This window comes from Micromys minutus, assembly GCF_963924665.1.
Source record: "Micromys minutus genome assembly, chromosome: 19".
Lineage (NCBI taxonomy): Eukaryota > Metazoa > Chordata > Mammalia > Rodentia > Muridae > Micromys > Micromys minutus.
Window position 1 is genome coordinate 40,936,837 of NC_137954.1, and position 15,644 is coordinate 40,952,480.

General features: G+C 55.1%; 2 protein-coding genes across 3 annotated transcripts; both read left to right on the plus strand.

The window, feature by feature from the left end:
• Positions 1-1,920: 1,920 nt before the first annotated feature.
• DUSP28 (dual specificity phosphatase 28) lies at positions 1,921-3,464 on the plus strand. The gene is made up of 2 exons (XM_080932932.1): positions 1,921-2,518; positions 2,669-3,464. The coding sequence occupies exons 1-2, from the start codon at positions 2,150-2,152 to the stop codon at positions 2,789-2,791; spliced, it is 492 nt and encodes a 163-aa protein (XP_080789058.1). The 5' UTR covers positions 1,921-2,149; the 3' UTR covers positions 2,792-3,464.
• A 2,328-nt stretch (positions 3,465-5,792) lies between these two features.
• RNPEPL1 (arginyl aminopeptidase like 1) lies at positions 5,793-14,952 on the plus strand. Of its 2 annotated transcripts, XM_080932748.1 has the most exons (11): positions 5,795-6,531; positions 9,775-9,915; positions 10,483-10,634; positions 11,007-11,123; positions 11,336-11,571; positions 11,772-11,885; positions 12,251-12,363; positions 12,552-12,660; positions 12,929-13,159; positions 13,239-13,381; positions 13,914-14,952. In XM_080932748.1, exons 1-11 carry the CDS (start codon positions 6,019-6,021, stop codon positions 14,205-14,207), a joined length of 2,163 nt encoding a protein of 720 aa, XP_080788874.1. In that variant the 5' UTR covers positions 5,795-6,018; the 3' UTR covers positions 14,208-14,952. The 2 variants fall into 2 exon arrangements, with proteins under 2 accessions (XP_080788875.1, XP_080788874.1); XM_080932749.1 differs by lacking the exon at positions 11,772-11,885 and having other exon boundaries at positions 5,793-6,531.
• The last annotated feature ends 692 nt before the right edge of the window (positions 14,953-15,644 follow it).

Sequence of the window (15,644 nt, forward strand, 5' to 3'; positions counted from 1 at the left end):
GTCCATGCTTGGTGTGTTTTATAAAAAAGAAAGAACCAGGGCATGTTTGATAGAGATGAGGGATGGTGAGGTGGAAGGGGGCGCCTCTGCGGGCCAATGCGGAGGCATCCCTTCCCCGAGGTACCAGACACACATGGGTATAGTATAGAATAGTTTATTTAGGGCATGGGGAGGGGAGCTGACAGAGTAGAGAGAAGGGCAGAGAGAGAGAAAAGGAATAGAGGCTGGCCGTGAACACATGAAAGGGGGGAGGGGAATGGGGAGAGAAGGGGCAGAAGAGAGTAAGAGGGTAAGAGAGGGAAAATAACCCCTTTAATACTGAGTCAGGCATACCTGGTTGTTGCCAGGTAACTTGGGGTGGGGGGAGCCTAAAAGAAATGCTAACAATACTAACATCCTGGCTTTTCTCACCCCATCCCAAACTTCCCCAGCCCAATTTCCCATTGTCCTTATAACCCTGATATTTCAACTATGCTCTTGCTCTTCCTTTTTCTCTCCTCCCAGGTCCTAGTCCAGTCTGCTGGCCAAGGTCAGTTTTCTCTCTCTCTCTCTCTGGGGGGGGGGGGGGGGAGGCAGTGCTGGTGCACATCTTTAATCCACTAGGGACACAGACGTAGGCAGATTTCTGAGTTTTAAGCCAGCTTGGTTTGCAGTTCCAGGACAGCCAGGGCTACACAGAGAAAACCTGTCTTGAAAACACAAAATAAAAACCTGTTTAACCATACCTTGGTGCAGCCATGTCCTCAATATGTACATTAAAATCTGTGACTACTAGGTAAAACTGTTTGGACTGTATTAACAGATTGCTAGCTTCCTGCAACCCAAAGGCTAAGAAATATCACCAGAGACTATCGGACACCTAGACCAAATTTCCCCATTCTGCTGTAACCCACTTACCTGGTGTTTCCACCAATGTATTTGAAAAATGCCTTAATTTTGTTCTGTGGCTATGAATGCTGGTGACTTTCTACACTGGAACAAACAAATTGGGGCAACCTGAAGCCACGTTGCCAGCCAGGGCCATTCATACCAAACTCGTTCCCTTGTGATTAGAACTCTTTTCTGACCACATACTGCTTTCCTGTCCCAGTAAAGTCAAGTCAGCTCCTTCCTTAGGGGGGTCAAAAAGGTGAGACAGCCACTGCTAAGGCCCCCTCCACCTGGGCCAGCAGCCAGGCCCACCTGGATGCAGATATGTGTTTAGCACAGAGGACCAGGCTACAATCATTGGGAGTCACCAAGACGTAGTGCTAGGAAGAGAGAGTAGGTTGTTTTTTATTTTGTTTTATTTATTTTTTTCGTTTTGGCAGTATTTGGGCTGGTGGGGAAGTAAGGAGTAATTGAAACTAACTTCTGGTTGCAAATCATAACCATCAAAGTGAAACCAAAAGTCATCCCTCATCCCTAGTATAACAAAATTGAAACTGAAATTAGGTATCTAGGGCTGTGAGATGGTGGTACTTCACAAACACTATCCTCTAAAATTTTGGACACCAGGAAAAAAAACTGACTCTCATAGACACTACTTCTATTTCTGATTTTTAAGATTATTTTGTGAGCGTTTGTGTATATGAAAGGGTACCCCTGTGCAGGTCAGAGGACAACTTGCAAGAGTCAGTTCTCTCCTTCCACTGTGTGGGTTCCAGGAATAGAACTCGGGGTCATCAAGCTTAGCAACAGTTGGTGTCTTCACCCACGGAGCCTTGTCCACAGCCTCACTAAATTCTAAATAGCCTTTAGGAAGTCACAGCACTGACCCAAACAACAATTAAGTTTAAAAAAAAAATCTAGTCTATGAAGACACAAATTCAGTCGTAGTTTTATTGTATATGAACCATGTTTTAGAAAGAAAAAATTGAGGGCGCCAGGGCGATTTACTAGAAAGCATTTAACAGACGGGAATAAAGCTGCAACTGACCTGTGGCCTGATGTCCTGGGCAGAAAGCCAACCCCATGGCTCTCACTAAAGACGCTAGTCACCCTTGCAACCAAATAGCCAGCTGCCGGCCCCACCCACTGTCAACTTAACCAATCCCAAGCCGAGGACAGGAAAGGCTCCGCCCAACCATCCGCTGAGGTTGCCTCCTAGTGGCCAGAGCAAGAACCTCGCAACTCGCAGGCCCTAGATGATTCTGGGGTCGCAGGGGTCATGGGCACTTCTGAGGCCGCACAGCCGCCGTTCGCGCGCGTGGCCCCGGCGCTCTTCATCGGGAATGCGCGAGCCGCGGGTGCGACGCAGCTGCTGGTGCACGCGGGCATCACTCTGTGCGTCAATGTCTCCCGCCAGCAGCCCGGGCCGCGCGCACCCGGAGTGGCCGAGCTGCGCGTACCCGTGTTCGACGACCCAGCTGAGGACCTGCTGTCACACCTGGAGCCCACCTGTGCCGCCATGGAGGCCGCGGTGCGCGACGGCGGCTCCTGCCTCGTGTACTGCAAGAACGGTCGCAGTCGCTCAGCCGCCGTCTGCACCGCCTACCTCATGAGGCACCGCGGCCACAGCCTGGATCGCGCCTTCCAGGTGCGAGCGTCCAGGGGCGGGTCTTCCGGGGCGGGTCCCACAGAGAGACAGAGGTTCTTCCGGGGCGGGCTCCACCCTTCACACTTAGGGCGGAGCCTCTGCTCTCTGGACTGTCTGTCCGGTCTCTCACCGAAACTCTTTTGGTTTTAGATGGTGAAGAGCGCCCGCCCGGTAGCCGAGCCCAATTTGGGTTTCTGGGCTCAGTTGCAGAAGTATGAACAGACCCTTCAGGCGCAGGCCATCCTGCCCCGGGAACCCACTGATCCAGAGTAAGCTGCACCGTTCAGCGGCTTACCGTGACCAAGCGTCTACCGGAAAGGAGGTGTTGCCTCCCTTCTTTTTCCACTAAGCAGCTGGCCTCGGGTATTGCCCCATCTTGATGGTGTCTGCTGAATAGAGGAACTTTTGTTAACTCATCAGGTTTTGGTCAAATCCAAACCAACACGTTTTAGGCAGAGATACTGCGTGAAGGATCGGGTCTGGAAAGCCTATGGACAATTGATAGGGAGTGAAAGACCAGAGTCCTAGCTGCCTGCTCCAAGGGAGTTCCTGGGTTTGTAGGCAGATCCTCTCTGCTTTCGGAACTTCTTTCCTGTCCCGTATACCTGTCTCCCAGCAAGAGGTATCGGACCCACCATATTTGGCCTACAGTTACTATGCCACGGAAATAAGACGGTGCAAATGGCAGCTGAGCGACTGGGGCTGCCCACCTCCCGCCCCGTTACTTAACCTGTATCAACGTCAACGCCTGACCTAGTATTGTCAAGCTCCCATTATGCCCTATGCACCATCCTCCCCAGCTAGCAGGCAGGCCGATCGGGTGCCATCTTGTGCTGTGCTCTTGTAGTCCACACAGCCTCGTTTAGACATCTGTTTCCATGAGAGCCCTGCAAATGTAGTCATGATTTAAAGAAGTAGTGAAGAGCAAAAAGCCTGGGCCACGTGTGTAAATGATCCACTGGATGTGTCTCCACTGGTTAATCAGCAAATAAATAAGAAAGTGAATAAACTCCTGAGTTGCTGTTTATGGGTTCCCTTTTCTACTCCCTGTTCATGGTCTCTGGGGCCTGAGTTGTTTGTCTGCATCAGCTTCTTGCTGGTCATAGTCTGTCACCACCCAACACCATAGCCCCTGTTTTGCCCCCTGATGAATCTGCTTCTATACATAAAGACATATTTGGGTCCCCAAGTAGAGAGCTCTCCCTTAGAACGAAGAATAAAGTCTTCTTCCTTAGCAGAACTCAACATTGAGGGGGCATGAAGTACTCAGTTCATGATCAAGACTCTGAGGTGCTGTAAGCACCACTTCTCCACCTGCCCCTGCACTTCTGGTTTCTGGCTGTGGTGAATAAGCCATTCAGTGGTCACTGTTCAAAATGCTCCTTACACCTTGTAGGGAGCGCCAGTCCTCTAGGTGTGAATGGCTGGCACTATCCCTTTCAGGACTGCTGCACAAGCTAGCTAATCTGATCACTGAGCTTTCTCCCCCAGTCCCCTTATGTTTATCCCTTAAAGGAACCATTGCTACTGCCCCCATTCAGCCACTGAAGCTGCAGTAGCTCCACGCCCAGGTTTTCACCCAGATTGTGTAGCTGATCTCTGCTCACACCTTCCAAGAGGCCACCACTCTTCCATCAGAGTGGGGGCATATCTCCTAACCTGCTGAGTTCTTGGGGCTGTTCCGCTTGTAGCTTTGGCCAGACCTATCTCTGTAAACCTCTGCCTCAGGAACCTTCAGGGCCCCTCTCCAAACACTTGGGGGCGGGGGTTGGGGGTGCCTTGGGTGTAACACTGACTGTAGCCACAAGGGGGCTCTCTGAGAAACTTATCAGTATTAGGACAGGATCTTGGGCTGGGCACCACGATGGTGAAGGCATTTGGGTGCTGGGAGTTTGCAGTCTACTGACTCCACAGTGCAAAATGTCCTCTTGTTCTCAGAAGAGCCGTGTTGGTTCCTTATATAGATACGGAACACCCAGCCCACCTGTAGGAGCTGGATCAAGGCTCCCACATACCACAACTTCTTTTCAAAAGGAAGTATTTCGAAGACAGAAATGATGTACCTCTACAGGCACAATTTGAGACTGGGCTGGGGGCCCCTACAATCTACATCATTCAGAAAAAAGGAACCCAGGCCAATAGGACAGTTCTATTGAGTTGAGGATACCTTCTAATCTGTAGAGAAGAAAGTAGCGATAACCTTAAAACTCTGGGTCCCTTCACTCTTTTTAACCCAGCTGGCTGCACACACTCCATACACAGCCAAGGGTGTGATGCTTTTGTCTCTGCTTCCCAAGTTCCTAGGGTTTTCCACTGAGCCTGGCCATCTTCCCTCTAACCCTTGCCTCAGAATGATGGTGTGAGCCTTGGAAGTCCTGCGGAATCTGAAATGAGGGCTCCAGCTGCCAGCTGAGAGGGCACATGGAGGCTTGAGGGACCACTGCGTAAAGGAAGCCATGCTTCGGTGTTCAAGCTGCACCTGCGGCCTGCTCTCCATTTAACTGTGCCTCTCACCTGTGGAAGAAGGGCTGGACCACTTGACTTACACTTGGGGAGACTGAATCCAGACAGCTGGGCACTCCCCAGAAGTGACAGTGCAGCCACACTATCAGAGCAGGAGGCAGTGTGTGTCTCTCCTAAATATTCCCCCAGCTTTAAAAGTCTCCCCCAGAATCTGTTCCTGCCTTCTGTCGTTAGATAGTAGGACACCTCTATTCACACCTTGTGTTGGTCCTGGTATTAGACAGCTCAGCCTTTGAATAATCTTGTTGCGCAAGCCTAAAATGCCCCTTCAGCCCTACAGCCCTTACATTGGAGCCTCAAGACAGAACTGCGTTCATCAGTGTTATCTTCACTCCGCACAAACCTGGACGACAACAAAAAGCCGGTCCTGAAACTTGACAAGCGCAACTGACGTTTTCTTTTTATGTCTAATTTGAATCTAAATAGCCACACCTGTACGGGCTATGTACTTGACAGCTGTGCAGTTTCCCAAGCCGCTTTGCAACCTACTGCCCAGGCCAACTGGAGGACTCAAGGGGAATCGCATGAGAGTAACCACAAGAATCGTTCCCAGAGTCTGAGGACCGATTAGAAGAGGTTTCACCTGCGTCCCTGGGAAAGCGACGGTCCCGCCTCCAAGACTATCCCGCAAGCCGTAGCTGGCAGCACGCAGGCTGAGGACGCACAGCCTTCCCGGGCGTCCTGCCTCGCGTTCTGCTCCGCTGCTTGCGCTGTCTCGGTGCACAGGCCCGGGGCCGTACACAGCGCCCCCGGTGGCTGCCGAGCCCAGCCTGAGCGGGGCGGCGCACGGCGCGGGGACGGGCCGGGCGGCTCCCGGCGCGACTTCCTGTTGTGCCCGCGCCCGGCCGCCGCCGCCGCCGCTACCACCACCACCACCGCCACCGCCACCGCCACCGCCACCGGCGCTCCGGCCCCTCTCCCTCTGCCCGCGGCCTACAGCGGCCGCCGCCCATGGATTTCACCTAGCGCCGGTGGTCATGGCGGCGCAGTGCTGCTGCCGCAAGGCGCCGGGCGCCGAAGCCGCGCCCGCCCGCCCGCCGCCCGAGCCGCCGCCCGCCCTGGACGTGGCCTCGGCTTCCAGCGCACAGCTCTTCCGCCTCCGCCACCTGCAGCTGGGCCTGGAGCTGCGGCCCGAGGCGCGTGAGCTGGCCGGCTGCCTGGTGCTGGAACTGTGCGCGCTGCGGCCCGCGCCCCGCGCGCTCGTGCTTGACGCGCACCCGGCCTTGCGCCTACACTCGGTCTCGTTCCGCCGCGCCTCCGCTGCCTCCGAGTCGCCCTGCACCTTCGCCTTCCCTTCCCCGGGGTCAGGGCCTCCGCTGCCCGCCTTCGCTGATGCGCCTGGAGCGGAGCCTGCCGGCTGCCCGCTGGCCTTCAGGCTGGACCCGTTCACCGACTATGGCTCCTCTCTGACCGTCACACTGCCTCCCGAGGTGCAGGCGCACCAGCCCTTCCAGGTCATCCTACGCTACACTTCGACCGACGCCCCCGCCGTGAGTCACGCCCGGGTGGGCATCAGGATTGTGGGTGGTCAGCAGGGCTCTGAAGGTACCCCTCGCTTCACTGCTGGGTCAGCTGCACCCTGCTTCTGGGACACCTTCAGAGAGTGAGGGGCAGCCTGGCCCAACAGTCCGCCCCAGGTGACCGCGGTAGCTCCCAGGTGTTGCCTACAAGTTCTTGGGACCTTTGAGTAGAGCCCCAGGTCCAGGCCTGGTGGACAGTGGAGATACTCAACAGTGTGTTTCTCAGGGGAAGGGGGAGAATGATGACTTCCCGTCTTGTACCCGTATCTGGGTACATGAGCAGCTTCTGGTGGGGCTCTGCTAAGCCAGCTGTAAGAGTCCTGCATTGAGGAGTGTTCTGAGAGTGCCTGATACAGAAGGGCCACCCTGTGACCTGGACCTTCAGAGGGCTTGAGGACACCCGGGTCTGTTCTCCGGAGGTAGAACGAAGGGACAGTGGGTGACAGACAAGGCCTTGTAAGTTGTGAGGCGTGGCTTTGGGCTCCCCGTGCTATACTGTGACGTGCTGGGGCAGGTGTGCTCCACTTCCCAATAGACATGCAGGGCTCTGCTCAGGCTTTCCGCACAGGGCACCCACCATCCCCCAGGCCCTGATGGAAAAGCAAGGGATATAAAGCTAGTTCTGGGGCAGAACTGTCAGTGGGTTTGCAAAAAGGAGCAGGACCTTTGACTCCAGAAGCATGGTTCCTCCCTCCAGCTCCCCAGGTGGTAGACAGTGCTCATGTGACATCTCCCATGGATACATAGCACACAGGCTCTGTGGGGGCAGGGGCCCTTGGAAGGTCCTTCTGCCCCTCGGGGGAGCCCAAAACAACAGGCCAGGAGTCACAAAGGAACAAGTTGACATCTGGGCAGAGAAAGACAAGATGGGATTCACGTCTGTGGGCTTCCTGTACTCTTCTCATGAGTCTTGATTGGGGCCAGCCACCTCTTCCCAGAGTCCCTGCCATGAACCCGCAACTAATCAGCAGGGCCCAGCCCTCTGCCTGCTGTGCTAGTGTGGGGCTTCTGCAGATGTTAGGTCTGCTTCTTAGCATGCTAGGTGAAAAACTGACGGGTGAGCCACTTCCTGGCTGCCACTTGTAAATGTGTGCTGTGTGTGTTTGTTCTGCCATTAACAGCAGAGTGGTGGAAATGGAGCCCATATGGCTGCAATTAATAAATAGATGAGGCCAGGGGACAAGGGTGGCCTGCTGTATGGGGACTGTGGTTGCTCCAGGCAGGGGAAGCTGCAGGGTCCTCATAGTCTGGGTGGCTCCAGAGTAACTTGTAGCAGCAGACTGGCCCCCAACCTCAGGTACCTACTGTTGCACATGAGCATTGAGGAGCTCAGAGCTCACATCCCCATCTGCCCTGTGCCTAGTGAGGATGCAACAGGAGCCATCTAGGTTTCCCAGAAGCAGCCTTGACAGCGGATCCAACTCTAGGGGTGGCAGTTTGGAGGTGCTGTGGATTCTAGGGCCCCTCTGAACTCCAGGCCTTTATTCCCACCCCAGAAAGAACAGTTCTGTCTTACTCCACAGGATCTGAAGTTGGTTAACCCAGTCTTTATCCACCAGCTCATGCTATGCCCCGGGGCAGGTACCTTGCCCGCTGGAGCCAAGGCATGGTTATGGAGGTCCAGGGCAAAAAGTAGGCAGAACCTGACGGTGCAGTGGAAGGAGATCTGGAAGTTCTGCCACTGATGTGTAGCTGGCTTAAGGGACAGACTGAAGGGCATTTGGGAGCCTGTCCTCCCAGAGTAGAGCAAGAATCCATCGGCCACAGGATTGACCGCAGGAACACTCCTCCATTCATGGCTCTTGATCCCAGACCTTTGGAAGCTGCATATAAGTAGCTCCACAGCAAAAGAAAGGAAGACACATCTGCAGGTTTGCTGTGGGGGCAGACAGTGATAGGAAGAGGTCCGTGAATGCTAGCAGACGCCTGACCAGGTCTTCATGGCAAGCAAACAACTCAGGTCTGTGACCTGTTGACAGTGGCCTCCTTGGTATAGAATGTGTGGGGAAGGTATCAGTCTCTGGATCTGTTGGGGAGGAAATATTCCCCAGACCTGGAGTCTGTGGAGTAGGCATACCCCCAGGTCTGTGAGGAAAGGCATTACTCCCCTAGTCTTGAGTCTTTGGGAAAGGCATGTCTAGGGTCTGTGTACAGACAGCTTCCCAGATCCTGGGTTCTATAACATAGTCCCCCCAAACCCTACCCCAGGTCTGGGGGTCTGTGGAGACAGAAATTCCCACACAGCTCTGGGGTCTGAAAGCAGGCATCTTGTCTGGGTCTGGGATCTATTGGATGAATAGCTCCCACACACACAAGGTCTGGGGTCTGTGGGGCAGGCCACCCCACCACACACTATCTCCCCTCATGAGGGGTCTGGAGGTGTCAGCATAGGCTCTGCCCCTCCCCCATGATGACAGTCAGCCTTGACTGCACACACTTTTCCACTCAGAGAAGTATTCAGGGTGTTTCCTATCTGTGGCTCCTAAGAGGACCTATGGGCTGATAACCAAACTGGAAAAAGCCACTTTGTTTCAACAATCCCGTGTTCCTAGCAGAGGGCAGTGTGGGGGCAGACATTGCTCTGTAGCTGGAGCTTCTCTGTGGGGGCAGGACCTGACCTGGTCATCTGAAGATTCAGAATGTCTCAACAGCCATGGCTGTGAAAGAGGTTGGCTAGGCCAGTGACCTTGGCCCTGAGGCGGCCAGCTGCAGGAGGGTGGGAGTGGTGATGAGGAGAAATTCCTGGGAATTATTCTTTGCTGCAGCCCCTCCCTGTAGGCACCCTCCCCTGGACACTCCTGTCATGTCAGAGCATATCTAGTCTCTGTTCTAGCCCCACAGCTTGACCAGCGCTGGGACTGACTCCCTCTCCACCAATGTAAGGAAGCTCTGGTTTCCCATGGTTCCCTGTATTTAAACCCAGGTGTTCTGACCATTCCTCAGTTTCCCTTTGGATGCTCATTTTCCTCTCTTCTTAAGCAGACATGTGACCTCCTGTCTGGAACAAGGCTGGTGTTTGGCACACACAAACTAGATTGACAGTTCCTGCCAGGGGAGGGGAGTGAGTGTGCCAGGTGGGCAGGTGACAGTTGCAGGAATAGCTGTGGGCCTGTAGCAAAACAGCAAGGGCCCTTCTCAGCACCTTCTTCTCAAGCTTTACACCTAGAGGCCTGGACTAGGTGACAGTATCTGCCTGTGTCATCTTGTCTGCAGATCTGGTGGCTGGACCCAGAGCTGACCTATGGCAATGCCAAGCCCTTCGTCTTCACCCAGGGCCATTCTGTGTGCAACCGCTCCTTCTTCCCGTGCTTCGACACCCCCGCGGTCAAGTGCACCTACTCAGCCGTCGTCAAGGTCAGGACCAGGGTTCGGGTTGTTTCTGCCTCCTTTGGGCATTTTCCCAAGCTGGAGTTTACATCAGGCCTGCAGATGGGCTCTGGCCACCCAACTTCTGCACTCTTCTTGCCTGCCTAAATTAGGGTCCCAGCTGTATAGTGGGATAGTCATGCAGAGAAGTCAGGTGAAGGGACCAGGGTTTAGCACTGAGGAAGAGGTGGTGCCTGATAATTGGTTTCCAAGACCTCTAGTCCTTCAGGAACTTGGGGAGATTCTTGAGTTATAGCCAAAGCATGGCAGCCTCCAACTGGAGCAGATTTAGGGTTCCGGTGTGTGGTCCTCTCAAGGAGGCATGGTTCCTTGACCCAACCTGTGAGGCTATTTGATAAGACTCTGAGAGCTTCCTCGTTGATATGGAGTTCCCTGACCTGGGTTGTGGTGGTCACTTCTGGTGGGTGGAGGGCTCCCTGATGGGACAAGGGGTCCTCTGACCCGAGTCGTGGAGTCCCCTACTAAAGATATGGTTCCCTTTCCTGGGAGGTGTTTGTAAGGTAGAGTGCCAATCCTCAGCCTACCCCATTGTAGGCCCCGGTAGGGGTACAGGTGCTGATGAGTGCGACTCGGAGCATGTACGTGGAGGAGGAAGGCCTCTACCACTTCCACATGGAGCACCCAGTACCTGCCTACCTCGTAGCCCTTGTGGCCGGAGACCTCAAGCCAGCAGATATTGGGCCCAGGTAAGGCCCCTCTGTACCCTGCTGTACTGTTCTGGGCACCCAGAAGGCTACAGCCTATGCACATGTCTACTGCGCCTCTTCATCCACTGTCTTCAGACATAAAGCTAACTGACCCATCCAGTGCCCTGGCTTTGAGTGGTCAGCACTCCCAAGGCTGCCACACAACCAGGTGTACCCTCCTGTCTTTACCAGTTCCTTCATTTCATTGACCAGAGGGTCAGAATTGACCTTAGGTTCGACAAGCAGTCCCCCTACCTGTTGTGGGAAGGACCCCGTCCAGGGAGCAGGGCCTGACAAGGCAGAGGGGGACCCAGTGGGATAAGTAAGGTCCGGGCCTTCCAGCCTCAGTCCACCTTCTCTGCCCTGTGATAGGAGCCGCGTGTGGGCTGAGCCATGCCTCCTGCCCACAGCCACCAGCAAGCTATCAGGTGCTGTGGAACAGTGGCTAAGTGCAGCAGAGCGATTATACGGGCCATACATGTGGGGCAGGTATGTCTGTCCGCTCCTTTCCCTGGCTGGCTATACTCTTTCCCCCGGAGAAAGACGTAGGGATAGACTGGGAACTCCTTGTCTGAGTTCCCTGTCCTCTCTTCTGGAGAGGAAGGGATACAGGGTTGGGCTGCCATTCCAGGTGAAACATACATTTGTGGGCTTGGTGAGTCCTGGTCAGAGCCCTTCCTTACCTGCACCTATGGGCACAGATATGACATCGTCTTCCTGCCGCCCTCCTTCCCCATCGTGGCCATGGAGAACCCCTGCCTCACCTTCATCATCTCCTCCATCCTTGAGAGTGACGAGTTCCTGGTGATTGATGTCATCCACGAGGTAGCCCACAGCTGGTTTGGCAATGCTGTCACCAACGCCACTTGGGAGGAGATGTGGCTTAGTGAGGGCCTGGCCACCTATGCACAGCGCCGCATCACCACGGAGACCTATGGTATCGTCTGGGGCAGCTCTGGCAGGGGTAGAGGCCTTGGGCCCTCTTAGGTGCCAATTGTAAGGGGGACAGAGCCCTGTCTAGCCTCCAGCTTGACAGTATCTAGCCATCTCTGGGGTTGGGTGGAGGGTAGCGAGTGACAACCCTGCTATAGGGCCTCCAGCCTCCCTGACCTCCACCTTTACTCTGACTCCACTCAGGGGCTGCCTTCACCTGCCTAGAGACAGCCTTCCGCTTGGATGCCCTGCATAGGCAGATGCGGCTTCTTGGGGAAGATAGCCCGGTTAGCAAGTTGCAGGTCAAGCTAGAACCAGGTACTCTCTACTCCAGGTTCACTCGGGTTACCCGTGTATGGCATGCCCAGGCCCTCCTTTCTTGCTGTTCACTTGCCTTGCTGGGGCTTCTCTACCTCCCCATGCCTGAATTCCTTGCAAGGCCAGCCTGGGCGTCCATAGCCCCCAGGGAAAACCTCTCAGGTGCCTCCACCTGCCACAGTCTCACAGGGTCTGAGAACCGGTTTCCATGGAGCAGAGCAAACTCCATCTGTGTACCCAAGATGCTCATGTGAAGGACTGTGGCCCTCTCCCTTGCCCGATCCTCAGTTCTAGACTACTGCCCCAGCCCCACCATGCAGGACACAAGTGTCAAGTAGCATCCCAGACAAGGTGTTTCCCTGCAGGGGTGAATCCCAGTCACTTGATGAACCTGTTCACCTATGAGAAGGGCTACTGCTTCGTGTACTACCTGTCCCAGCTCTGTGGAGATCCCCAGCGCTTTGACGACTTTCTCCGAGTAAGTATATAGACCCACCACCTCCTGGCCAAAACTTCTTCCAGCTGGCATAGCTGTCCTCTGAGGAGAAGGGGACCTGGGGACCAGATTGGGACCTTTAGAAGATGTCCCAGTGGGCCAGCTCTGCTCCCAGAGCTAAACATCCCCAGCCCTCCATACCTGCTAAGGCCATGTTCCTCATCTCACAGGCCTATGTGGAGAAATACAAATTCACCAGTGTGGTGGCCCAGGACCTGCTGGACTCCTTCTTGAGCTTCTTCCCCGAACTGAAGGAGCAGAGCGTGGACTGCCGGGCAGGTGAGGGCACAACTACAGCATGTAGTAGGTGGAGAAATCTCTTGGTCACCAACCCAAGCTTTCTGGCCTCCATGTGTCCTTCCTAGGAGCCCTTTCCAGTGGCTCCAAGGGGAAGGCACGAACTTCTAGGGAACTGCTCGTTGTCTTTGATAATCCTGGGTCCTAGAAGAGACTACCTGCTCAGGGATACCCTTTGGTATCCCTGGCAGGCTGCTCTGGTGGTCCCTCCCCAGCCTAGGCAGGGGCCCCAAGCCTGGTCTTCCTGCAGGGCTGGAGTTCGAGCGCTGGCTCAATGCCACAGGCCCACCGCTGGCCGAGCCAGACCTGTCTCAGGGGTCCAGCCTAACCCGGCCTGTGGAAGCCCTTTTCCAGCTGTGGACAGCAGAGCCCCTGGAGCAGGCAGCAGCTTCAGCCAGTGCCATTGACATCTCCAAGTGGAGGACCTTCCAGACAGCACTCTTCCTGGACCGGCTGCTAGATGGATCCCCGTTGCCGCAGGGTGGGTCCCACAGTCAACAGGGTAGCCTGGGAAAGGGATATGGCTCCGTCCCAGCCCTGACCTGCCCACCACCCCACAGAGGTGGTGATGAGCCTGTCCAAGTGCTACTCATCCCTACTGGACTCCATGAACGCTGAGATCCGCATCCGCTGGCTGCAGATCGTCGTCCGCAATGACTACTATCCTGATCTTCATAGGGTCCGCCGTTTCCTGGAGAACCAGGTGCAACTAGATGCCCGGGCATGCCTGGGGGGTGGGACAGCCTCTCCTCACCCATCAGACTCTCCACGTAAGCAGCCAGGCATGTTCTGGAGAGGGGAATGGAAGCCATTGGGTCCAAAGTGAGAATAGAGGGGCCACAATACAGGTGAGATGGGAGAAGAATGCAGGACTAGCTCAGAGGGTGGCCCGAACTCCACCACAGAGGGAAAGTCGGGTACTGGAGTTCAGTGATCTCCACCGACATCAGCCTTGATCTAGCTGGGCTGTAGGCCTGTAGGTATCACCTTCCACGTCTGGGTACAAAACTATTCAGGCTTGTCAGGCAAGGGCCAGCACCTCTACTCCTTGCCCAGCCCTGATAGCCCAAACTCTGAGAAAGCCCAGAGGGAGAGGTGAGAGTGAGGCTGATGAGAGTACTCACTGCAGTCTCTGAGTCCAGGCCAATGCTATCCTGAGCATCTGGGGCACATCTGGATCTGGGTGGTGGGGGCTACACAGGGAGCCTGATAGCATGACTAGGTGCCTTCCACAGATGTCGCGCATGTACACCATCCCACTGTACGAGGACCTCTGCACTGGTGCCCTCAAGTCCTTCGCACTAGAGGTCTTCTACCAGACACAGGGCCGGCTGCATCCCAACTTGCGCAGAACCATCCAGCAGATCTTGTCCCAGGGGTTAGGCCCCAGTGCCGAGCCCAGTGCAGAGCCCAGCACGGAGCTGGGCGGTGCTGAGGCAGACACGAACCCAGACTCACCAGCCCTGCTGCTGGGGGACGAGGCCCCCAGCAGCACCATCTCTCTCAGGGACGTCAATGTGTCTGCCTAGCCTTGATGGTTACTGACCCTCGACCTCCCAGACACCACGATTGTGCCTTTAGTGGTCCGGGCCGCCATGACTGCGCCTTGGCTCTGGCCACGAGCTCTGCCCGGGACCATAAACCCCTCCCATTGGCTCCAGGCCAGGGGCGTGGGGGAAAGGATCTTGTGTCCATTGATGCCCGTGGACCAGGGCCTACCCTGTCCCTGCTCTCTTGCACTGCAGGCCCCAGGAATGGCCGCTACGCACTATGCCTCCTGTCTCAACACTGACAGCCATGCCTCACCCTGGAAGCCAGCAACTGCTGACACTGCCCTGGGGACAGTGACCCCAGCAGTCCCACAGAAACAACCACAATGTGCCTTACATGTGCCAGAGACCCAGGATGCATGATCCTAGAAATGTGCTTTCCTGCAGAGCCCTGTGTCTGGCCCCTGGGCTAGAAAGCCTTGCTTAAAGGGCAGAAGACAGAGGGGCAAGGACACAGGCATTCCATCAGTGTGGGGGCAGGAGGCAAAAGGAGAGGCTAAACCTCTCAAGCAGGCCTCTGTCTACACTAGGAGTCCAGGCCCCAGAGGTACAGGGAAGGATGGCCTGTCCTTGTGGCTACCTGGGTACCACCGGTGCTCTCTGTGCCTGCCTGCTGGGAGAGACACTAGGCTGTGAGCTTCAGCCTGGAACTGCTGCAGCAGGAACTTTGGTGACTGTCCCATTAAATGTCCACTCTGCAGATCTGACCTCCCGTCCTGTTTGTCACGACCCTGTCTTTTACACCTACCCAGCTGCCAGGGGTAGGGCTGAAAGAGATGAGATCTGGTCATGGAATCAAGGTCATAGCCTGTCCCAGGAGACAGACCCCAATAGAGGTGGGAACCTAATCCTAAAGGCTCAGGTAGGGATGGGGTAGGAGGAGGTGAAGGTGGCACCTTGTTATTCTCAGATCCTCAATCAGACCTTCTGGACCCTAAAAATGATGTTTGTCATCCTCGTCTGGACTTTGATCTCTCTTGACTCTGACCACACCTCTGCCTCTTATCACTAGGGCACCCAGGCCTCCAACACTAGAGTTCAATAGAGGCACAAGTTACAGGGATTCATGGGGAATGCTGAGACTGGCCCAGCATGGCAAGCTGTGAGGTTAGATGTCTCAGCTAACAGAAAGGAAGCTCCATTTGTCAAGTGGAGCCACTCCTTGAGGTTGCTCAAAGCCAAGCTGGTGACAGAGCCACCATTGGGACCATTTGGTGCTCTGCAGCCTCCAACTTTGGCAGTGTGCTGTGGCATGTCTTTTGTCACAAGCCACTGCCAGAATCAGTCACCTTCTTTCCTAGTTACAGAAATGCTGAGATGAGTAAGTTGAAGCCTCCACCCAGTCACTAAATGCCCCATTCACCTTCCTTCTCAGGAATATCCCTCAGCACAGATAGTCGAGTCCCCTAATCATAC